This window comes from Condylura cristata, unplaced genomic scaffold (assembly GCF_000260355.1).
Source record: "Condylura cristata isolate star-nosed mole 26May11 unplaced genomic scaffold, ConCri1.0 scaffold00026, whole genome shotgun sequence".
NCBI lineage: Eukaryota > Metazoa > Chordata > Mammalia > Eulipotyphla > Talpidae > Condylura > Condylura cristata.
This window is the reverse complement of record NW_004567127.1, coordinates 20666845-20692223: the sequence shown is the minus strand read 5'-3', so window position 1 is coordinate 20692223 and position 25379 is coordinate 20666845. Positions and strand designations below refer to the sequence as shown.

General features: G+C 34.9%; 1 protein-coding gene across 1 annotated transcript in view; it reads right to left on the bottom strand.

Moving 5' to 3' along the window:
- Positions 1-25379, bottom strand: part of HFM1 (HFM1, ATP-dependent DNA helicase homolog (S. cerevisiae)) — a 64509-nt gene that overhangs the window by 5768 nt on the left and 33362 nt on the right. Inside the window, 11 exon segments of the mRNA XM_004689786.1 lie at positions 324-414; positions 1933-2043; positions 10548-10550; positions 10722-10822; positions 13159-13238; positions 15199-15314; positions 15780-15860; positions 23247-23393; positions 23830-23933; positions 24395-24552; positions 25217-25300. Coding sequence (XP_004689843.1) covers positions 324-414; positions 1933-2043; positions 10548-10550; positions 10722-10822; positions 13159-13238; positions 15199-15314; positions 15780-15860; positions 23247-23393; positions 23830-23933; positions 24395-24552; positions 25217-25300 — 1076 coding nt within the window.

Sequence of the window (25379 nt, the reverse complement as noted above, 5' to 3'; positions counted from 1 at the left end):
TCTTTTATACCTGTCAAAGTCCTACTCAAGTGTTCAAGTCCTGAGAAAAATGTAAGATTCCTAGGCTTCAGTTATAGTGAGCATAATTCAGTGAGTGTGGTGTTAAGCCCAGGAAGGTGCATTTTAAATATGTACCCCTACGTAATTTTGATGCTGGTGGTCTGACAACAGCACTTTGAGAAACACAGCTTTAAGGTTAAAAGGGTTTCGGTTGGTTAATACCATACAACTTCTCTTACAGCTAATGACTTGATCCGTATCTCCAACACATGTCAGGCAGATATAAAGGTGTAAGTACCCCAAATCAAAGTTCTAAAACTTGCCTGTTTGACATTTCTCTCTGGAATTTGCTCTTTGACTGTTGGAAGGATAGCTTACTTCCCCTGGTACTTGAATTCGACATGTCTCCGAATCCTGGGCAAAGAGATCACATTTTGAAATAAAATGCAAGGAAACAATTAAGCAGAACTTTTCACAGGTTCTACAAGGGCTCGTTTAAACAGATATGACCTGGTTAAGGAAGGAATGGATAATTCCTTACAATAATTAAATTCAATTCGCATAGAGAACTAAAGAAGCAAAACTAAAAGAGCAAAACTATAGAACATATGGTTTATTAAGTTACTATATTAAAAGGTCTCTATACTACAATTATTTATCATTATGTAAATGATCAATCCCAAATTCATTCAATATTTTCCAATAGTGTGCATGTAATAAAGCTCATTTAAAGTTCTCTATCCTCAGAAAATGGCATTTATTGAGATAGATTTTCCAAGTACCAAAGATACGCCTTCATAAGATTTTAAACTACCTGAACAAATTGGTAAATTGCCTCTAAACTTGTAGTACAAAATGACTTTTAACCTAAGCTAGGAACTGCTATTGTCCAGTGATAAAAGGAACTACCACTGGCCCCACTGTCATGACATTTCTCTGGTTTATCTTATAGAAGTGATCAAACCCTATTTCTTTGTAGGCAGACTAGCTCTCCAGGTAATTTTTAGGGACCTGACAAAATATTTCAAGTTCAGTTTTTCTTGTTTTAAAAAGTATTTGGGGTGTGGGGGGAAGAATAAAATAAAAAGCACCAGGGTGGATTACATTAAGAGGCACTGTAATTTTTTCTTTTTTAACATCATTCTTCATTTTGTGCAGTTTTCCATCTTGGTTGTAATCTCCATGAGCCTCCCATCACCAATTCACCCGTGAAGAGGCACTGTAATTCTAAGGGACTAATTTCCTTCTTTCAACCTTCATGGGATCACGGGAGAGAGTGTCTCAATTTCACTATCCTATCATATACTTAGCATGATTTTCTTTTCTCTATTTTAGTGAAGCAGATTAAATTTGTTAGTAATTTAAAGAACCAAGTGCCAATTATTATTTTCAATTTTTTGAGTTATATATGACTTAAATACAATTGTCCAATGTTGGAGAAAACAACACTTTCCTATTCATTTATTTATATCTGAAAAGTCAATATTTCTATACTAGAAATAAGATACCTTTTATTTTTTTAGCCAACAGATAATTTTTTTTTAAGATGGAATATTTTTGTCTTTTACAATCATTAGCAGACCATTTGTCATCTTAGAATGGAGCTTGATAGTCTATTTTATAAGGGGTAATTCAACTAAGGACAATCTGAATTTGAATGGGGTTTTTTAAGATGATAGGGGAGCAATAGAACAGAAAAGACTAATTTGTTATAGCATCATCATAGAATAATCCTAACCTCTGCCCTTAGGGGAAGGAAATGCCATTTGTGAAGGTCACCTTTTCAGCTTTATTAAAACTCATAAACTTAACAAACCAAGATCAATTAACCAAACACACAAAGAAGGCAAAAAAAAAACTAGTCCCAGAAACTAAACTGAAAGGTATTAACAGAATTTTTGAAGTTGTTTTATGTCAAAATGCAATTTTTACCTGATGAGTTTATCATCTCAGTATCAGCTGAAAAGTTAGTAACTTCTATTAAATTTTCATCATCAAAATCTTCCCAAACTTCATTTCCCAGTTCAAAGTTCACATTCAAAACTTGTGAAAATGGAGGCTTGCTTTTATCCACATCTGTCAAATTCTGGTTTCCAGAAACATCAGGATTTCTGTTGAAGAGCACTGTTTGTGGGGCTTTCTCATTTGATGTTGTAGAATAGTTCCATCTAGATAAATCTGTCGTGTGTGTATATATATATATATATAAATATATAAAAGCCAATTTTTAAACCATAAGCATCACTATCAATGGATATATCAAATACATCAATTACTAAACAGGGGTCTTAAGTAGTTTTCAAAAGTACTGAATCTGTATCAGGGTGGTCCCAGAGAAAGGGGAGGTTCCAGGTTCCCTGCCCTAACCAAGGAAGTGTAGAGTTGAGAAGGCAGGAGAAGAAGCTGCAGGAGACTGGAAAAGGAAGGAATACAAATGGAGAGCAAGAAGATCTGGAGGAGGCACATGGAGTAGAAACAGGTGAAGAAGTTACACTTGCTTTTTAGGTCCTGAACAGGTTGAACTAGATGTGGGTGAGAGATCCTTGGGGAAGCTAACAATGGCAGCTTTTATCTTGATTTTGATTTTACTCTTTTCTTTCCAGACTTGTCTGGCTGCCTCTAACCCTTTTCTATGGGTCCCTCTGGAACGTGCATTAGACTTCAGGCCTCGGTGGCCCTGCTTTGGGCCAACCCTGTTTGGCTGGACATTTACCCAGAAGGGAATGGGTAACTTAGGGCGCTTGATTTAGAACCTATAGTCTTTGTTGTACACTAACTGAATTAAAGTTTCTTTCCATTAAAGGTCTTATGCACTAGAGTATGTTTTGCCTTAAGGAGGCAGATAGCAGAACCTATTTAGAACAGGTTTAGGGCTTCTGGCTTGCCCCTCTCCCTTCCCTGTAACAAATCTAACCTTTCTAAATGCTGTATTTTATTTGCATACTGTATTCTATTTACTGTGCTACATACATATACTGATAATTGAACTATTTTTAATTTTTAGTGGATTCTTTTAGAGTTAATTCCCCCTCTTAATTCTCATATGAAAATAACAATACTCCAAGATTAGATGTAGTAGTCTATAAAATGATCTTGCTGCCTCCAGTTTATTGGAAGTATTTGTTATAAAATACATTTGTTCAAAACAGACCTTAATTTTTCTCTAGCTAAAAGATCCTCAGGTGTTACCCATTCTTTTTGCTGGGCTTAGAGACATGACCTGGATGAAGATTCCACCTCTCTCATTTACTAGTTGTATGATCTTTTCAACTAATTTAAAATCTCTGAGCCTAGTTTTCTCTTCTGAAAATGGGAATTATAATAGTAGCCATCTCATAAGATGAGTAAGGGACTAAATGCCGTTACACACTTTTCCTATAGTATAATAACTATTTAGTACCTGCTTCTCTAGAAACTGAATGTAAATACATACATACATGAATTTTTATATTTATCACATGTATTTATTATATGTAAAGGATACGTAGAACATAATTTACAAATACTAATAAAAATGTGCTTAGCCGTAAATTTCAATTATCTGATTTTCACTAAATGTTTTCACTGATTTTTATCAGGCTCTCCTATCTGTAGTCAACCTATGACTGAAGCTGACAAATGAATGCAGTCCTCACCCGAAAGTTGTTTGATATTTCTGTTGACTTTAACAAGTATGAAGTAAAACAACAAATACATATGTTGAAACATCACTCATTTATCCATTAACATAAGCAACTTGATGAATTTGGTGCTAGTTTTCAAATGTTAGAAGAACATTCTAATTCTCATGTAACTCACAAGGTATTAAAAACAGCCAGAATACACAGTTAAATTTAATCTGCACTATTAACCTCTTCTCCATCACTTTAGACAGTAAATCAAGCCTTAGTTTGCAGTGTTTCCTGATTTCTATAATGTCAATATTCCCATCGTGAATCATTTCAAGCTACTAAAGTGACAGTACTGAAAGCAAAGTTGAGACTAAAGGCATTCCACCCTAATACACGTCATTCCACCATATATAGTATATGGCTACAAACATAAAACAGAGATAACAGTAAAATCTACTAGGACAATCAGGAAATGACTAGTTTTGAGTATTTGTGATTTTGTTTTTAATGTAACTATTCATATAATTAAACTTTTGATAATGGCTGAAAGACATCCCCAATTTAATAATTTCTCACAAGCCAGTCAGTACAAGCTTATTCCAGTATAATGCTGAGTTCCTTTACTTTAAATACAGTCTTCTTTGCCTATCCCAGTCTTTCTTTATACTTAATTCCAGCTGACATTATTTTGCTTTTACATGACTATACATAGACAATATGATATGCACTGAAACACAAAGTAAATCCAAAATGCATGGGTTAGTGGACATACAACAGAAGTCAGAGCTGAAACTTCTAAGAGGTAACATATGAAGAAATGGTGGTAGGAATTATAAGCTTGACAGTGCTGTGACTGTGGAGCAAGGAAAGAGAGGAAGGCAAGCTAGTTGTTTTTTTTTTTTTAAAGATTTATTTATGCATACAGAACTGGGGTACAGGCAGAGGTGCAGGGGCGGTGAGGGGACTCACCAGAGACAGAGTGGGGAGCAGAACAGGTAGACAGATGAAGTACACTGAAGAGGGGAGCAGTGGGAGAGACAGGAGGTCTGCTGTGCCATAGGGGTCAGCTCCCTGGCTGGGATCCAACTCACGCTGAAGGCAGCTGCGCCTAGCTTGCAGTACTGTGCTTTAAATGGTTGTGCCACCAGGGAGCGCTTGGCAAGATATTACATAGAGAAACACATGTGAAAGGCACAACAGTATGCGAGACCAAAGAATGTTTGAAGAACTATACGTTTTCAGGATGTCTGAGGAACCAAATAGAAGACAGAGCCCATTAAGACTGCACAGGGAATAAAGTGCCACATCATGTTGAATCTTGTTTGCCATGTTAAGAGTTCACTCTTTCTTTTTACAGCAAAGGATAACTACTGGAGATTTTTTTTTTATTTATGCATACAGAAATAGGGTACAAGCCAGAGGCGCAGGGGTGGTGAGAGGATTCACCAGAGACAAGTGGGGAGCAGAACAGGCAGATCAACGAAGTACACTGAAGAAGGGAGCAGTAGGCTGGTCAGGAGAGGTCTGCCACACTATGTGGATCACCTCCGGGGCGGGTGGCATCGAACTTTCATTGAAGCAGTGCTGTGTCCTAACCTGCTGTGTCACCAGGGAGGGTCTATTGGGGATGTTTTAACAAGAGTTTACATGGTCACATACGCATGTTAGATCACTCAAAATAGTTTACAGAGAGAGGAACGATGAGACTGGAAGAAAAAAAAAAATAAGCTAGTATAGTAAAAGACAGATAATGACTGCTTTAGCTAAGTATCAGAAGAGAGAAAAGAAAGAATAGATCTGAGAGATGTTTACAAGGCAAAATCGATGGGACTTAGTGATTAATTACATGTGATGTAAGATACATAAGATTACTGTTTTACTGCTTTTGAAGCTTGGAAAAGAACAGGGTTCAACACTGAGCTAAGTTAAAAAAAAAAAAAGAAACAGGGCCCTCCCTGGTGGCGCAGCGGGTTAAAGCACAGCACGAAGAAGCTTAAGCCACTTCTGCATGAGTTCGATCCCCGCCTGCCCTGGAGGAGATCCACATGGCACGGCAGACCTCTCCTGACCCACCTACTGCTCCCCTCAGCAGTGTACTTCGTTGATCTGCCTGTTCTGCTCCCCACTCTGTTTCTGGTGAATCCTCTCACCCTCCGCATCTCTGGCCTGTACCCCAGTCTGTGTGAATAAATAAATAAATCTTTTTAAAAAAATTTAAAAAAATAAAAGAAACAGAATGAGATATAGAAAGTTAGAAAGACATCAGATGCTGACATCTGATGATGAATATGTCATCTTACTTGTTAAAGTCAATAAAAATAAAGCCAAATATCAATAGATGTATGGTACAGTTGGGTCTTGGGTTAGATAGCAAGATCCTGATGGGAGATACATATTTAGAAATCATCAAGATATAGTTAGTAATTAAAGGCATGGGGTCAGGTGATACTAACTTTAAATGTTTAAAGTAAGAATAACAAAGAAGCAAAAAATTTTTAAATAATAACAAAAAATCCTCTTACAAATTCAATAGAAAAAACAGCCTAAAGCAGTTCAAGAAGTAGTAGGAGAAAAGAACAGAACGGTAACTAACACCAAAGGAAAGATTTTCAACAACCAGACATGTCAAATACTTCAAAGATTAAAAAAAAAAAAAAGTGAGAAGAATTCACTGAATCCATTTCTTTAGAGGTTACTCTGAAATGGCCTGAGCAATAACAGTTTCAAAGGAGAGATGATGAGCCCAAATTTTAGTCAATGAAGAGTGACTAGGGAGCTATAAAAACAAACACAATGAGTAGTAATTGCTCTTTCAAGAATTTTTGTTTTGATGGGAAAGTGAGATAAATAATCTAGTGATTGTGTTTTGTTTACGTGGGATCATTCTCTCCAAAAGGGTCAGATAGCTTTCTCTCAATATTTCCAGAGTAGGCTTTTCTACAGGTATAAACTTGGTTTGTGGAAGTATTATCAGTTGAGATCCTCTGGGTGTTGGGAAGATACTGTTACCATTACTTGAAGAATGCACATTATTTTGAGTTAAGAGAAATGAAGGCTCTAGAAGCTGAGGAGAATCTCTTGGCTTTTTGTTAGACTTTTGACCTTCCCCTAGTCAAAGGAGCAATAATTGTGCTGCCTTATTCACAACTGGAAAGACATGGAAACAGCCCAAATGCCCAAAAATGGATGACTGGATTAAAAAGATGTGGTACATATATACAGTGGAATATTACTCAGCAACTGAAAAAAAGAAACACATGTCTTTTGCAGCAACATGGATGGAGCTGGAAAAGATCATGCTTAGTGAAATAAGCCAGAAAGAAAAGGAAAAATACTGGATGCTTTCTCTCATAGCAGGAATATAACAGAACAGGCAAGAAAATAATGATAATGATGAATAGCTATATAACAGAGACGTTTTGTTGGGGTGGAGTGGGGAATGGGATCAAAAACAGTGGGGGGAGGGAAATGCACTGGACTATAGTGATGGCATATGGGTGCTTTGGTGATGGGAAACCCAAGGGGATTGCAACTGAGATGGAAAAATGCACAAAAATATGTAAAAATAAACTATTATGAAATTAAAAAAAGAAATATGAAAAAAATTCATATTAATATAGATTGTGTCCATGAAGAAAATTGTATATCATTTTAATAACTCAGAACTAAATACGTATATATAGAGATATATAAAATGTATATATCTGTACTTAATCTGTATACCTAGGTACAATAATAATGTAATATGTATACTATAATTGTAATGTTGCTTCTCTTTACAGAGAGGTTAAAAGTCATCTTCACTATAAAGTCACTTTAACTGGGAAAAAAAAAAGTAATAATTGTTTCTCTCTTTTCGACCTACAAGAATAGCGTTTGTGGACGGTATCATCCAGTTACAGGTTTATCTGTAAACATGTCCTTTCTAAGAAACTCATTGTTTTACTCTCATAGTAAAGATGAAATCAATCCATTCTCATATGAAATTCGCCCCCCTTCTTTTTGATATCCCACGTCCCTTAGCAAGGACCTTTACCAATGGTGTATGCTGTTTTACCTTAGAATAATATTCCATTGTGTATACACACCACATCTTTTTAATCCTGCCATCCATTTTTGGGCATTTGGGCTGTTTCCATGTCTTTCCAATTGTGAATAAAGCAGCAATAAACATGGGGGTGCAGGTATCTTTTTGAATCAGTGGAACACTGCATTTTCCTACTGAGAATGTTAAACTGCAAAGATGGGAGTTAGAAGTTACCTGTTTTGTGAGAAAATCAATTTAAAAAATAATAACAATTATCACTAGGCATATCTGAAAGATTGAGAGAAAGCTAGTGGCATGATGGCATGATGGAATCATCGTGTGTCTAGATCTACATGGATTAAAGTCATCTATATGTCTGGACTTTTCCTTTTACCTGAGACAATCTTACTTACAACTGAAGAAAAGGTCATGACTAATTAACTGGGAACTTGGAGGAAGACATTTGCACTTATTTAAATACTGAAGAAAAAGAGGTTAACAGGGAACAAAAATCGAAAATAAAAGGAAAGAAGAGGGAGATAATTGGTCTCCTATAGCTCCAGGGGAGACAGGATTGATAAGATTAAGATTATAAATGGAGGGCCCTCCCTGGTGGCTCAGCGGGTTAAAGCACAGCACAAAGAAGCTTAAGCCACTTCCGCATGAGTTCCATCCCGTCTGCATGGGAGGAGATCCACAAGGCCTCCTGACCTGGCCTCTCCTCAGCAGTGTACTTTGTTGATCTGCCTGTTCTGCTCCCCACTCTGTCTCTGGTGGCTCCTCTCACCCTCCGCATCTCTGGCCTGTACCCTAGTTCTATATAAATAAACAAATAAATCTTAAAAAAAAAAGATTATAAGTGGAAATATTAGCCTTGAATAAAGATAAGAGAATTCTTCCTTTAAAAAAATTAGGGAAGTAGGGCCTCCCTAGTGCCCTAAGGGTTAAATCTCAGCACTTTCATGCTATAGGCTATGTTGGATCCCTGGCCAGCTAGTTCACCCACAAATGCCACAGCAGACCTCTCTGTCTCACCAGCTGCTTCCCTTAGCAATGTATTTTTTTAACTTTGCCTGTTCTAATCCCCACTCTGTATTTGATGACTCCTCTTACCCACCTGATCTCTGGCCTACACTCCAGTTATTCTATGTTAAAAAAAAAATTAAAAAAGAGAAATAAGAATGGGGTATAGGGCCAGAGTAATACATAGGCATAGTCCAGGATGGAAAGCTGAAAGAGTTAGATTTTCAGTTCTTCACTGATAACTAAAAGTCACCCTCATTTAATAGAAATGCCACTAGACTGGGAATCAGGCGATTCTCAGGAACTTATTTCTAGCCCTGACATTAATATATATGTGACTGTCATTTAGTCTCTACTGTCTTGGCTTCTTTCAGTATAAAATGAAAAACTGCACAAAGGTCCCTTACAATTTAAATTTCATGATTCAACTTTTGTCAGAAAATTTTCTGATATTTTTCTTCTTTCTGTTTTGAAATCAGAATACAGATGATAAAAATTTCTATTTCTTAATTCTCAAAAGTTGTATTTGAATACATTTAAAATACATTTTGCCACCAAAGACTAATGTGTGACAAGATAATGTATAATATATACAATTAAGAGTTTTACAAATACTATCTCATTTAACCCCAGAATACCTAAAACATAGCCATATAAAGGAACTGAGACAAAGTGGATAAGTATACTGTGAAAGGTTATACAACTACTAACTGCCGGAACTAGAATTTGAACCTAGACAGGATGTTTCCACATGCTGAGTTAAGCTACTATACTATTAGGCTCTTTTTGCTTAAAAAAAAAAAAAAAAAAAGTAAAACCGGGATATAATTATTATTGGGGGTTAAACTATCTAGATGAAATTTTTGTATCATAATATAAGTTGGATTTGAGTGGGTAGGAAATAAAAAGCAGAACATTTATGTAAAGACAAAATGAAAGTAAACAGAGAAGGGAAAAGAATGAAACAGCAATACAAGGAGGGAATAAGGTAGAAGGCTATAGATAGCAATGAGAAAAAAATAAAAAGAATTTATAATCATACCTTCTAACATGTAACAATGATATTCAGACCTTGAACAAATTAGGTAAATACTCTGATACTTAAGGTGAGAATAGAGGTCTAATGCTACCTTGGTGTGATAACGGGTGGTGGTACCCCAATTATTGCCTTCCTAAGATTTTAAGTTATGGCTAGAGGAGGCTAAATTTACAGCATGAAGGAAAGAATGGCCATAGAGGCCAAGACCACAAAACAAATTGTTTTCAGGAAATCTTAAATTTGCCATTTTTAACACAATCCCTTGAGCAGACAACTCTATGACTACGATTTTTTTTCACATGTTCTAACAGACCGGCTATTAGTAGTATTAATAGTATGAGCCAGGGAAATGATGCCACTAATAGCAGGATCCATAATGATGAACCAGGTACAATAAGAAGGCTGAAGAACTTATCTGCACTATCTCATTAATTTAATGACAGACATAGATTAGAAAGTAAAGATAAATTTTATACCAGCTCTATTGTACAAATTAGGTTATATTTTCATTTTATCATGGAAATTATAAGAATAATTGGTTTGAGAAGTGGGGTGGTAAAAGCTCTCTAAATTTAATCCTTTAATTTTAAAGATAAAACTAAGGCCCAAAGAGGTTAAATAATTTCCCTAAGGTTACACAGGTTATTTATAAAATTCAGTTAATTTTATAAATTGTTTTAAAGAATTCTAAATACACATAATAGTTCTGCATTTCAATACCTGTATTAAAATCTGTATATCCAAAAATTGCTTATGTTCTCAGCTTTTCCTCATATTATCTTTAAATTAAAATAGTCAACGCTACGTAGGGAAGAGATTTTCAAACAACTGTGACAGACATAAAGACCTTCTGAAATAACAGACTTCAGAATTTGAAGTTGGTTCAAAAACCCCAAGAGAAAAATGTTGCCAAGTTAATAATCATATAACTTAATATGGTGGTTTTTCAATAACATTACTTGTCAATCTGAAGTAATGATAAATCACATTTTTTCTCAAGTCAGTTTCAATGGCAATTTACCTTTGTCTTGATATTCATATTGTTCTTGTTGAACTTCTGCATGATCATGCTGATCCCTCTGCTCCCTTATAGGTAATTCAGGCATGTTTAAGGATTCTGACCTTTATAAAGATAAATCCAACCATTAAAATATCAAAGAAAATATTAAAAATAATCTACCTTTGAAAACTACTTAATCATATAAATGAAAAAAAAATTCTATGCTTTATCCACTCAACACTTCTATGATAAATGGTATCAGTTTGAATAGGTAAAAAGTAGGTGTTTAATGGAAGTGGCAGATACTTAAGTTTTTTGTTTTTTTTTTAAGATTTATTTTATTTGTACATACAGAACGGGGGGACAGGCCCAAGGCTCAGGGGCGGCTTCACCAGAGACAGAGTGGGGAGCAGAACAGGCAGATCTACGAAGTACACTACTGAGGGGAGCAGCGGGCGGGTCAGGAGAGGTCTGCCGCACCATGTGGTCACCTCTGGGGCAGGCGAGAATTGAACTCATGTGAAAGTGGCTTTAGCTTCTCAGTGCAGCGCTTTAACCCGCTGCGCCACCAGGCAGGGCCAATACTTAAGTTTTTTTATATGTCCCCAATATGTAGATACCATGCTATCCATATTTAATCTTAAAAATATATTACCAAAGCTATTTTCAGTTAGATAACAACAGCTAGGATCTCTTAAAGTAGTGTTAGCATCTGTTCTGATTAGTTAGGATCTGTTCTATACTGGTTTTTAAGCATATTAATTGTGATCTCTGCATAGAGAGTGCCTTTCCTGGAGGGGAAATTATATACTTTTGTCTTCTATGCATAAAGATTTAGGAAATAATGCTGAGTTAACATCCAGGGCCTTCTACTTACTAACTAGAAATATGAGCTTTGGTTATTTCATCTATAAAATGGGATTAATAATATCATTTTATGAGCCAGGTTGCTACTAAGGTCAAAGATAAAATGCACAAAATACAATTTTTTTAATAATATAATAGTTTACTTTTACATCATTTTGTACATTTTTTCTTTCCATCTCAATTGTAATCCCTGTGGGTTTCCCATCACCGAGTCACCCATGTGCCATCACCATAGTCCTGTGCACTTTAGCCCCTGCGCCCGTTTTTGATCCCATTCCCCACTCCACCCCCACAAAATGTCTCTGGTATATGGCTGTTCATTATTCTTATTATTTTCTTGCCTGGTCCATTATACTTCGGCTATGAGCGGAACCATCTAGTATTTTTCTTTCTCTTTCTGGCTTATCTCACTAAGCATGATCTTTTCCAGCTCCATCCAAGTTGTTGCAAAAGACATGTGTTTCTTTTTTTTTGGTTGCTAAGTAATATTCCATTGTGTATATATGTACCACATTTTTTTAATCCAGTCATCTACATTTGGCCATTTGGGCTGCTTCCATGTTTTTCCAATTGACAAAATACAATCTTAAATTACAAAATATTTTTTAAATCCTAGGAGTTAATATAGAATGGGGTGCTAAATGGAAAAGATTTGATTTTTTTAAAAAAGATTTATTTATTAATGCATACAGAACTGTGGTATAGGCCAGAGATGCATAGAGTTCTATAGAGGATTCACCAGGAGCAGAGTAGGAAGCAGAACAGGCAGATCAAAGAACTACACTGCTGAGGGGAGCAGCAAGTGGGTCAGGACTCAGCAGGAGGGTCAGGAGAGGTCTACCACGCCATGTGTGTCACCTCCCTGGCAGGAGATATAACTCTACTGAAGAGGCTGCAGAGAGCTTCATGGTGCAATGTGCTTTAACTCATTGTGCATCAGGGAGGGCCCAGAAAAGATTAGATTTTGTATAACAATATGACCTCTTTTTTTTATTTTTATTTTTATTACAAAGTTTATTTTTACATCATTTTGCACATTTTTTTTTTCCATCTCGATTGTAATCCCCGCGGGTTTCCCATCACCAAATCACCACTGTGCCACCACCATAGTCCCGTGCATTTCCCTCCCTTCCCCCCCCACCCCATTTTTGATCCCATTCCCCACTCCGCCCCCACAGAATGTCTCTGGTATATGGTTGTTCATTATTTTTGTTATTTTCTCGCCTGGTCCATTATACTCCTGCTATGAGTGAAACCATCCGGTAATTATGACCTCTTTTTTAAAGAATACTCTTATCATATGTTAAATTTAGAAGGCAGGGAGTCTGAGGACATGACATATTCTTTAAAATGGATAATTTAATAGAAAAGAGGAAATTCAGTGTATGTCAATATATTCTATATATAGTTTTAAGCAAATTTAGGCTATAAATCATAATGAAAGTCTTATGACATCATTACTCACTATGGAACTAAATGATTACTAAGTGATTTGAAGGTAACCAGTGACTACCTTTTACTGAATAAATGATTATTTGGAGGAACAGCGAGTTTATGATGACTATAATAGATATTAACAGTAAAGTTGTACCTTGATATACTGGGAAGAGAAGGTTTTGGAGTAAAACCAAATTCTTTAAGGTTCATACTTTGAGATTTATTCATCTGCATCTATTAGTGAAAGAAAACACAAGTTCAACTATCAATTTCATATGAAAATATTTTAACAAATGAGTCAAACAGTAAAATTTCTGCTGGTATACAAAAGTTGAAAAGCCAATGACTTAGGAGAAACTCAAGCTTCTCAACTCAAATGTTCTTCTTAGGTCCTTCCAAAAAGTTGACATTCTTCATGGTTCTCTGCTAGACCTTCTTCCCTTCTCTCACTTTACATTCGCAATCAATGATTTCATTTACTTCCATGGCTTGCACCATCTATATGGGGAAAACTCTCAAATCATGTATCTAGCTCAACTCTCTCCTGGTTTTCCCATAGTTATAGCTAACTTTCTGTAGAATATCTTTAATTAGATACTTTGTTGGCCTCTAAATTCAGTAATTCCAAGATGAACTTACTGTGGCTCTATTCCTCCAAACTTGTCTTTCCTTTAGTGTTCCTACTAAGGTCCCACTTATTCTCCAATTGCTCAAGTCAGAAAGCTTCTTCTATTTGCCCCTCCTAATCAATTAAATACTAACTAAGGTATTAAATACAACTAAGGTAGTTGATTCTATCTCTGAAAAATATTTTAAACACATTCACTTCTCTACTGCACTAGTCAAGACAAGTATTGGGTCCCTGTTCTATCATCCTCTAATCTATGCTCTATATTGTATCCACAGTGAACTTTGTAAAATAAAACCATGATCATACTACTGATTAAAGCTCTTCAGTGGTTTCCACAGAGAGATTTGGATAAAGTCCAAATCTTAAAATAGCAAAAATGCATGTGATCTAGCACTTACTCATCTCTTCAGCCTCTGTCTTTCTCTACTCTCCCATATGTAAATGACTTCCAGTATACTATATTACTTCAGTTTTTAAAAAGTATCTCACTTTTTCTCACTTCTATACCTCTGTACATTTTCTGTTTTTGAACTATTTTTCCATCCCTCTCCACCACCACTTTGGTGTTCACCTCTCCATACTTGGCTTTCTGCTTTTACATCCTTCAGGTCTCAATAATATTTTTTTCTGGCATTGTTTCCTGGCCCATCAAGTGTGGATTGAGTATACTTTCTAACTAATGACAATTATTTTACACTTATGTCACTCAGTCATCATACTACGTTGAAAGCCTATTTACTTAAAAATCTGGTATGATTTCCCAAACTATAAATTCTATGAAGATTAGTATTAAAACTGACTTACTTATCACTGTATTTTACCAATCATAGTACTTGTAATATTCTTGGTGTTCAATGAATATGAAAGAAAAGAAGAATATGGAATACATATGAAAGAAAAGGAAGGAAGAAAAAATTTCTGTTACTAAAAAATTATCTCAAATAAGGCAGTACATCTCCTGTTTCTCAATATTCCATTTTAAACTCATAGTTTACAATTTTCATCCTTAAAGATACACAAATTTGGCCAGTTTTTTTTTTTTAACTCTGTTCTATGACCCAGTCAATTATTTTGCCCTGGATAGGATGACTTAGAATAAGTTTGCTGATTAGCCTACCAAGAAGCAGGAATTACCATTCCTTCTTTACTTGGAAAGGAGGCTCTCAATGCTAAATACTCATCTAAGTGCACAAATCAAAAACAGTTTCAGATTTTTCAGCCTAGCCCAGCACAACGTCAGGAAAGGTGAAGAGTGTCTAGTTTCAACTGTGAATTTTAAGTTATTATATTTCTCTATCCATTTTCTTCTTCTTGGGCTTAAATAATAATAAAAAAGGCTAATAAGGAGCTATATAACAATGTTCAAAAATGGATTTATAGATGATTATTAAGAACTGAAAAACCTTTTCCTTTAGAAACAATGTTATGAGTAATGGTCACGTTCCTCAGTAAGCCCACAAATGACTCTAGAGTATAACCTGGTTACATATCTAACTGATAGAACAGAAGAATATCAATATATATTTAATTACAGAACAAGCGACAACTGTTATTAAAACCAACCTTGAGGCGTTTAACTGGAGGAAGAGATGAAGAAGCATTCCTGTTTCTTAAATCAGATAAATATGAGGAAATTGTTGACTCTTTCATTTCTGGCTTCTGTGCAACTCCAATTTTACCTATGAAAAGAAATGTTAGATTCTTTAGGTTTGTCTAAAGCTAAATTTTTTCAAATCTTAAAATCTAATATTTACTTTTTTTCATGCTGCCCACAAAACAAATTATTAGCTATAAAATTTATAAATACCATACATAAATAATTAGGATGTCATTACTATTCATCAAAGACCTATCCACTTTTTTTTTTAAATATATAACTGGGGTACAGACCAGAGGTGTGGGGGTGAGAGGATTCACTAGAGACAGAGTGAGGAACAGAAGGCAAAACAGGCAGACTAACAAAGTACACTGCTAAAGGGAGCAGCAGACCGGTCAGGAGAGGTCTGCTGTGCCATGTGGGTCACCTCCCAGACCAGGGATCGAACTCATGCTGCAGTGGTTGTGACAGCTTCAAAGGGCTGCCCTTTAACCAGGGAGGGCCCCCTTTCTGCTTTTTAAAACTTGAAATATTTTATGAAACTCACAGCAGTCATGTCCACATGTATGCTTATTTTTGCAGTGATGATTGCACTCTCGGTTCCCAGGTTTTTTGCAGGCCATCATTCCTAAATTAATATAAGAATAAGCTTATTTTTTATGTTATCTATTATTATGAATGAATTTAATGTAATTCATATCACAGTCTCTTTTGTTTCAGACAATACAAAAAGAATATGATTTTATTCTTCTATACTTTAACCTGTTTAATTTGTACTTTTAAAAAAGATATTTCTGGTAACAGTTATTCCTGCCCCACCGCTGGCCCTATCCCAGCTCTCACAGGAACATGAGGGCCACCACTAAGTTTCCCTCATTCTCCGTGGTATAAATTGAGCCACATATTGCAGATATCAGTAATTCTTATTCTGACTGAGTTCAAAATAAGAGTAGATGATTAAAAAAAAAAAAAACTATTCCACTGCTTTTTACAAGGCCTATAATTTGCAAAGAAGCAAACCTCATGGCATTCTGGTAGTGTCACTGACAGCTGCTACTAGATAGAATAACATACATATTTAATACATGCTAGAAATAAATGCTTTAGGGATATAAAAAATTTGTTGTTTGACTTCATAGAAAAGAGATGGCTTTCAGTTTGACTCCCTAAGCGATAATATACCTGAATATATAATTAACTTTCTACTTGTTTTAAGTAGGATTTTTTTTTTTAATGTTAGCTCTCACTAGTTACATAAGGGAAGAGAAAGACATTTGAACTGGTCCTTCAAGGACAAACAGAATTTGAACGTGAAAAGGAGATCAGAGGGAAGATGTCTGGCAAACCACAAACTATAGAAATGAAATTCAGTTTATTTTTTGCTGAAGCAAAGAGTGAACTAGAAATTTCACAAATAGTGAAGAGCTTTGAAAATCTTCATAACATTTCTTGGTCTTTTTTACTCTGTATTTTCAGTGCCACTGCTCAATCAAACTTTTCCAATGCATGGTTCATTTGGATGTGAGACAGCTGGCTAGAAACCTTGAGGGCTATGCAGATCTATGTACTGGACACAAGTCATATAGCATCCCTAGCAGCTGGAAGCTGACAGATGAATAATGGTGTTCCCAATGGACATAAACAACTTTTGACAGAAAACTACATAATATTCAGAATATACAGAATATAGAGATAAGATTACTTATGTTATTATTTCTGAATCTAGAGATAAGGACACTCAATAACCACAAAAATAACTAAATATCCCCCTCTTCTGGCTAACACAAATGATTACTATTTCTTTACTCCTCCCATCTCCAAGGTAAGATACACCAAAATATCTTAATACCCCACTTGCTAAAAGTATGCAACCTAGAATTAACCTGTTTTCCCTAAAACCCCTAAGAAGAATCCAACACAAGCTGAAGTCGTTTATGTTCCCCCTTCTGATTTCAGATGACCCATTTCTGTCAATGTAATACTCTCCTCTGCTGTTGTAATTTTCCTCAAATATAGGTGTGTTTCCAGTGATTTCTGAATGAAAATTTGGATGCTATGCTCTGCAAGGTGTGTCATGCTACTTGGTTAAGAACTTTTGCCCCAAATCATGCTGTCATCAATTTCAGTTACCTAGTTTCTTTGAATCCAGTTCTACCATACTACAGTTTATTCTAAATACTACTGATTAATTCATTAATTCTCCAAAGTTTAACACTGATCACATCATATGCACACTTAGAAATGTCATTTTTTGATGCCAACAAAATTGATTCTATATTCAAGATCTTCCACAATGTAATTCTGACCTCCTTTGCTAGCACCCATATTAACCTTCTATGCATCAAAACATATTTAAACGTTTGCAATATTCAAATAACCCCAAGCTTTCTAAAACTGTATCTTTGATATTTCTTGTATTAAAAATGTTTCACATTTTTGTCTATCAGAAGCTACCAACTTTCAAGGCTGACTCTTTATGGAGTTCTATCTTGATCACCCCATCTGGAGGTAATTTCTTTCTTCTTAGAAAATGTAGGAATTTTCTTTATCCTTCTAAGTTTCCTGAATGCTGCCTTATATTTAATGTATTACATGGAAAACACTGTGGTGAAATACAGAGCACCCTAAACTAAAATAAGAAAACGCCAAATTCAGGGTCTTCTTGATGGCCTAGGGGTTAAGTCTTAGCACCATTATCTCTATGGCCTGAATAGACAACCAGCCAGGGAGCTGACCCACATATGGTGCAGCAGATCTCTCTTATCGCATCCACCTCTCCCTGTAACAGTGTATTTCAGTAAATCTGCCTGTTCTGCTCTCTACTCTGTGTCTGGTGAATTCTCTAACCCCCGTACCTCTAGCCTATATCCCAGTTATTCTATGCAAAAATGAAAATAAAGAAAAAAAATAAAACAAGTTCAAGCATGGGCTCTTAATCTGTGAAAAACAGATTAAAATTAGTTATCTATTCTGTTTACCTTATAAAGATGAAAAGAAAATGAAATTAAGTAGGTGAAAACACTTTAAAATTAAGCAATTAATTTCTTAGCATATATATCATCTGTATCACATTAATTAGATATTACACATGTAGCAGTCAAATAATTAGTACTGTTTTGAGTGCTATGAAGGAGAGGCACAGTACTATATAACAGCATTGGTAGGGAACTACCTTGGTCAGGAATGTCTTGGAAGACTTCCCTAAAGAAGTGATGGTTGCAATGTCTAAGGATTGAAGAACAGTGAAAGTTAACAAGGCAAAGAGATACGAGAAATAGTGTTTGAGGGAGTGCACATGAGAATGTAGAGGTAGAAAGGTCTATGTTTGCAGGGGAAAGCTCCATCATCGGAATCTAGCAATTGCATTCTGCCAGACAGGCCCAACTATTTATGGAATGCCCTGATTTTTCTTGGCACATGTCAAGGCTGTTAAAGGCCACTTCTTACCTGTCTCAGCTTCAGGGGGCTTCCTATCTTCATAAGGTTGCTTACAAGGCAAATTCTGACCTGTCTCTCTGGCTACCATAAGACACAGGACATATCACCTTATCCCTTTCACATGCAACTGCTGGCTATAAAACCAACTAGCTGCCACTTAGACATCTCAAAAAAAAAAAAAAAAACCCACACATATCATCTAGCCCCTGAAGTTGAGTGTCATGCTGAAGGATTAGGGATAAAGCAGCTGATACCATGCTGACCTTGCTAAGTAGTGTGGATAAGTAATAAACTACCTAAATTCATTTGGGCCTCTTGTATCTTTATCAGCCAATTTTATGGAAGTGAGAAGCTGCCATCCCACTGCTGCTTCAGGACAGAATGACCAACTGACAGTATGGAAACTTGTAAGAGATGTTCATGATTTGACTTTTAAATCTAAGAGCAATAGGGATCCACTCCTCTGTTTTAACCAAAACAAGGCTCATAATCAATATTGTGTTTTGAAAGAAATCAATTTATATAGTATAAAACTTTCTACTACTACATTCTCAATATGGAAAATGGATTTGAGAGAGGACAAATGCAGGAAAAACTATCAAGAGGCTGCTTCAGGAGCCTAGGCAAGGAAATGATGGTAACTCAGTGCGGAGTGGTGATAGTAATAGAGTCACAGAGAATGGATTCATTTGAGAAATACAGAAAGTAGGTAAAAATATTTTAAAATCAGAACCAAGTAGTATGTTTTTCCTACTTGAGCAGCATATGATTTTTCAACAAGTTTTACTACTTTACTTTTAGTCTAGCAATATCTCCCTTACATTTCTTTAGTATTTCAAAAATGAAGATGATATCTTGAAATGCCTCATCCACTTATTCCCCCTCACAGACCCCTCCTTCAGGGAGCCTCCCAGTCTTCTCATAATGCAGATTCCTATTGTTTACTTGTCATCTGGGAACACACTTTCATTAAGCTCCTGAACTAAGCCCACTACTCCTGGATTCTTTTTCTTTCTTGGTTAACTGCTTTGTTCTTATTTGTTTATCCTTAAGCAAGTACATGACAAACTTCCTTGAGCCTTTTAAGATACCTATATTATACTTTCCCATTTGATTAACAGTTTGGCTGGATATAGAACACAGGGTTCAAAATCATTCCCCCACTGGACTTTAAGTCCATTGTCTACTAGGACCTAGTGTTATTGGTTACCCAAAAAAAACCAATGCAACTTCAGTTTTTGTTTCTTGGAAGCATTTATAATTTTCTCCTTATCTATGATATTTTGCAATGTTGCAATTATGCCTCCTTTGTAGATGTTCTTCCATTACTCCTATCTACCATTAAGTAAGCTTTTTTTTTTTTTAAGATTTATTTATTTATTTATTTGTTCATTCATTCATACAGAACTGGGGTGCAGGCCAGAAGTGCAAGGGAGTGAGAGGAGTCACCAGAGACAGAGTGGGAAGCAGAACAGGCAGATGGAGGAAGTATACTGCTGAGAAGAGCAGCGGGGTGGTCAGGAGAGGTCTGCTTCACCACGTGGGTCACCTCTGGGGTGAGGGATCTAACACTCACTGAAGCAGCTGCAGCTGGCTTGCAATGCTGCGCCAAAGGAGGGCCCTAAGTAAGCTTTTTAAATGTACCTATTTAGGTCTCATTTTAAGTCTAGAAAACTTTTCAAATTACACATTCTGGTTAGTTTTCTGTTTCTGTAACAGTATTAGTCAGCAATCAGATTTGTAAATTGTCCCCTTTGCCTCTTATATTTTTATTCCTTCTTGTTCTTTTGTTTTTACTCAGCATTTAATGACTTTATCTTCTTATCCCTCCAGCTAAACTAATTTGCTTTTTCCTGTTTTTATTTTTCCTTGCTTGCTTATGTTCTATAATTATTCTGTATTTGATAGTATCCTATCCTGTTTAATAATTACAATTTAATCTTTAATCTATCTGAGGTCACTAATTAGTTCACATTAAATATTATTACATTTCTGAAATACCCTGTTGTTGTTCCCTTCATTTTCTGTTTTCTTAGAAACTCTTTTTTGTTTGTTTCAGATTTTCCTCAAATATCCACTCTTGGCTGACAGCCTTTAATAAGACAGTACAGTTATAGCTCCATTCACAGGAGAGAAATTTAATCCACACAGATGTTAAATAACAGGTTCAAGATTATGCAGATAAGTATAAATTTGAGATTTTTAGCGCAGTCAGTCTAATTTCAGAGTCTGCTTTTTCAATTACCCTGACTCTCTGGTTATACTACCTTAGTTCCCCCCCACCAAGTAATTCATGTAGTTAATGTATGCTAGGAATGTTCTAATTTGAGGTGGAATGAGGAGGAAGAAATGCCTTGCAGATTACTGTTTGATAAAAAATAAGGAAACTGGTTTGTTTCTTAATGCAAGTACTTCTAATAGATGTGCTTCTAGATATTACCACAAGATGGTGCACAACGATTATACACGTGTTACCAGTGATGAAAACTATATTAGGATTTGAATTCTAATTGTAGAATTTCAAGGCAATGTTGGCAAGTGTTGTCAGTTATGAGAAGTGTATACAAGATTATCATGTGGATATAACTTAAGCAATACAATATTTTTACTGTATATCTGTTAGAAATGGTACTTTAGAAAATGGGTATTTTATTTTTATTTATCTCCCACTCCCTATATACTGATCCTTGTCTGAATGTGTCTTACTAAAAAACAAGTTTTTCAGAGATTTATCATTGAAAAAAATGGAGGAATTGGAGAAAACTGACTGAAGCAAAATTTTTAGGTATACCTTAAACCTTAAAGTTAACAGATCTTATAATCCATCACTATTAAAATTTGAAATATGTATTTTCATAGTTTTATTATACTAATCTACATGCTTTTAAAGTTCCTGGTTCAAAGAATTTAATATAAAATAAGTGTTTTAATCATGCCAACTAGAAATTTAAAGAAAATATTTAAAATTATTTAACTGAGTCAATAAATAAAATTATTTAACAGAGTCAATAATAAGGTACTTATTTAAAAGCCAGGAAAAAAAAGAACAGGCATCCTGAGACACTTAACCTCAAACTGAATTATAAATTCAAATAATTTGGTGCTAAGCTACTAGAGATAATATTTCTAAAAGTATATTACTTTGCCTTTACAGTTCTTAATTTATACTAATCAGAGATCTATATGCTTTGATTTTACTTTTAAAAGGTACTTTATTTTACTTTTTATATGACAATGTCTCCTTTAAATGTTTTTGTCAAATATTATCATTTTTCTACTTAATCAAGAGAAGAATCACATTGACGTTGTACTCCACATATCCACTCAAGAGTATTAGAGAAAAGCAGAATGATTTTTAACTCTTATTTAAATACATATATACTTCAAAGTGTTCATGTACTGTATGCCTCATGAGATATATTTTAAGAACAGAAATATTCATAAGAAATCTTAAAACTCATATGAAGAGCTGCAGTTTGGTGGTGTTACTCTGTGACTAATTTTCTATGTATCATTGGGATAAAGAAAATTGGTTATATTTTATTATGTTAGGGACCATGAAAACTAAATTTCTCAACATAATAGAAAGGAGATACAGGATAACTGAGTTTAAAGATAAATAAAGCCACCCTAAATTTGATTGGGAGATTTAAGTATGAATTAATTATGCATTTTATTTTTGAGACCAAGAAATCACATATCTTCTAACTCTGAATATGAAAAAATTGAAATATATACACAATTACTTAATGTTAATGTGTTCCTCTAGCAAACAGATTGTAATCTTAGAAAACTATCTTTCAAAGAAACCAAGGAATCTTGAAGGAAAGGTTAGGACTAAAAATTTATAAGATAAGCCTAGAACATTGCATGGAATATGCAATATTCCTCACATTGCAAAGAACTGTCAAAACTACTAGGAATGTGTCAAAAGGACTACAGAATCAATTTGATATATTTAGATGGTATGAAGATGATGTATCAGTAAAATTTGAGATAATTTTTCTCATTGACTAAATGTTGGCTGATTTAGTTATTAGTTATTATTGGTTTTGTGTAATATATTTTTTCTTAAGACCTTAACATTTACATATATTTAGTGAAACATTTACAGAGGAAATAACATGACACCTGATTTTCAGAAAGGTATAGGTGAAACTATTAGCTATGAGTCGATAATTGCTTAAGGCAGGTATAATGAACAATAGTTCATTATACTCTTCTGTCTACCTTCCTGTATGTTTCAGAATTTCTAGAATAAAACAATTTTTTAAGTTTGTTGTCACCTGATTTATCACATTAAATCTGCATGTTTTTGTATATAACTTACTCTCCCACTGACAATGGCCATTAGAATGGAATGAGTATGAGAAAAGAAAAATGACCATTAATAGACTAATCAAACTTGGTCTCCAAATATCAACCAACCAACAAATATTAACCATAAGAGAGAATTAATGCAATTATTATGAAATATCTAACTCCAGACTATATGCAACCTCAAAGCAGTACTGTAACACTGATCCTAGACAGATTTTCAGTTTAATGCAAAATAGGAATAAATACAGCTATTTACCTTTACTGGACCCTGCTGTATCAAGCCTATCTGAATACTTAGAACAGGAAATCACTGCTTCTGCTTTTTTTTTCAAAATTATTTGATTTCCAAACCTCTTGGGTCCTAAGTAATAGACTGTAAATTTTTGCTGAATATCAAATCCAACTGTAAAAAAGAGGAAAAAAGTATGAAATTGTTTACTTAAATCATTCAAATCTATACTTGAGACTATTTGTTTTTAGCTCTCTTATAATTTTATAGCTACCAACTCTAGGAAATGAAGATACAAAAAAGTTTTAAAATAAGAATCATTTATTCTATTATCACAAAAACAAAAATCAATAGTCCTACAAAAATTGACATTTAACTATGCTGGAAAATAAAATATCTACAAATGAGCAAATAAAATTTTAATGTGGTTTCCCAGTGCTACTATGGTTTCTATTTCTAAATACATGAAACTGCCTTTAAAATTACTCATATTAAATAGATTTTTTTTTTTTACATTTTATACAGTTTTTCTGGTTCAGTACAAGGGAGATATTTTTTAAATTCTATCATGCTCTTTACAGTCATGTCTTCAGTACTTCAATTAACTTACCATATTCAGAACTAATTAGATTTATACTAAGATCTTCAGACTTAAGAGCTCTCTTCACATCAATCTTTTTAGCCCAGTTTCCATCTTTTAACAAAACGGAATCCCTGAAAGGAAGGAAAGAAGCCTCTTTTATATATTGAATTTGTTTGCCAGGACCCCAGAATGGAGTTATGGAACTTTACTAGATTTTTATTTGTAAATGAAAGCGCATTTTGGGTTAGGAGGAAGATTGCACTGGGAAAGCAGTTATGTCACAAATGACTGGACAAAACCAACACAATTAAGAAAGTTGGGCAACAGTGGACTACAGCTACTCCTAAAAGTTATCTGTTCACTTGTTTCAGGTCCTAGTGATAAGACTGTACATTTTATTCTACTGAGTACTAAACATAACAACCTAAAACAACAAATCCAATGCTAGCAAAACAGAGAAACTACCCCATTACAGAGGGAGGAAAGAGTAACAATGTGTTCCACAATCATTTTATCACTTTTTTTCAGTGGAAATTTTTCTTTATAGTATATACTTACATATGAATTAAAATCTCAGATATTTTACACTTACATAATTTTGTGCTTAAAAACCAGTTGGTTATCTGCATCACCTATGATTAAGGTGACATAGTGACAATCTGGAGCTGTTCTTTTAGTTTGTAGCTGTTCAAAGTTTCTTAATATAATGGTCACTATTATTTCTGCCATCGTATCATTGTATCTTGCAATCTTTAAAAAAAAGACAGGCATAAAAAGTTTTTAAAAATAACTATTCATACTCAGTTTCAAGTCAGTCATGAATAATTTTGTTATTGAAAAGTCCATTAAAAAATCTAAAAATTGGTGGCACAGCGGGTTAAAGCATAGCACTAAGAAGCTAAAGCCACTTCAGCATGAGTTTGATCCCCACCGGCCCTGGAGGTGACCACATGGCGCGGCAGTCCTCTCCTGGCCCACCCACTTCTCCCCTCAGTAGTGTACTTCGTCAGTTGGTCTGTTCTGCTCCCTGCTCTGTCTCTGGTGAATCCTCTCACTGCCCCTGCATCTCTGGCCTGTACCCCAGTTCTGTATGCACAAATAAATAAATCTTAAAAGAAAAATAAAATAACTAAAAATTGGCCCTCCTTGGTGGCGCAGCGGGTTAAATAAGCACAGTACTAAGAAGCTAAAGCTATGTTAGCATGAGTTCGATCCCCATCCCAGAGGTGATCCACATGGCACAGCAGACCTCTCCTGACCCAGCAGTGTACTTTGTCAATCTGCCTGTTCTGCCCCCTATTCTGTCTCTGGTGAAGCCTCTCACTTCCCCTGCACCTCTGGCCTATACCCGAGTTCTGTATGCATAAATAAATAAATCTTTAAAAAATATATCTAAAAATCAGAAAATATTTACCTGTTCCACTTCAAGTTCATATTTTGGTAGACACATCACAGCTTCCTTTATTTGGGTTCCAAAAGGGGGATGTCTATTTAAAATCTAAAAATTTTGACATCTTATATTCTTATACAACACTAAGGTTTTTTGTATATTTTTAAGTTAAGGTAACATTGGTTTG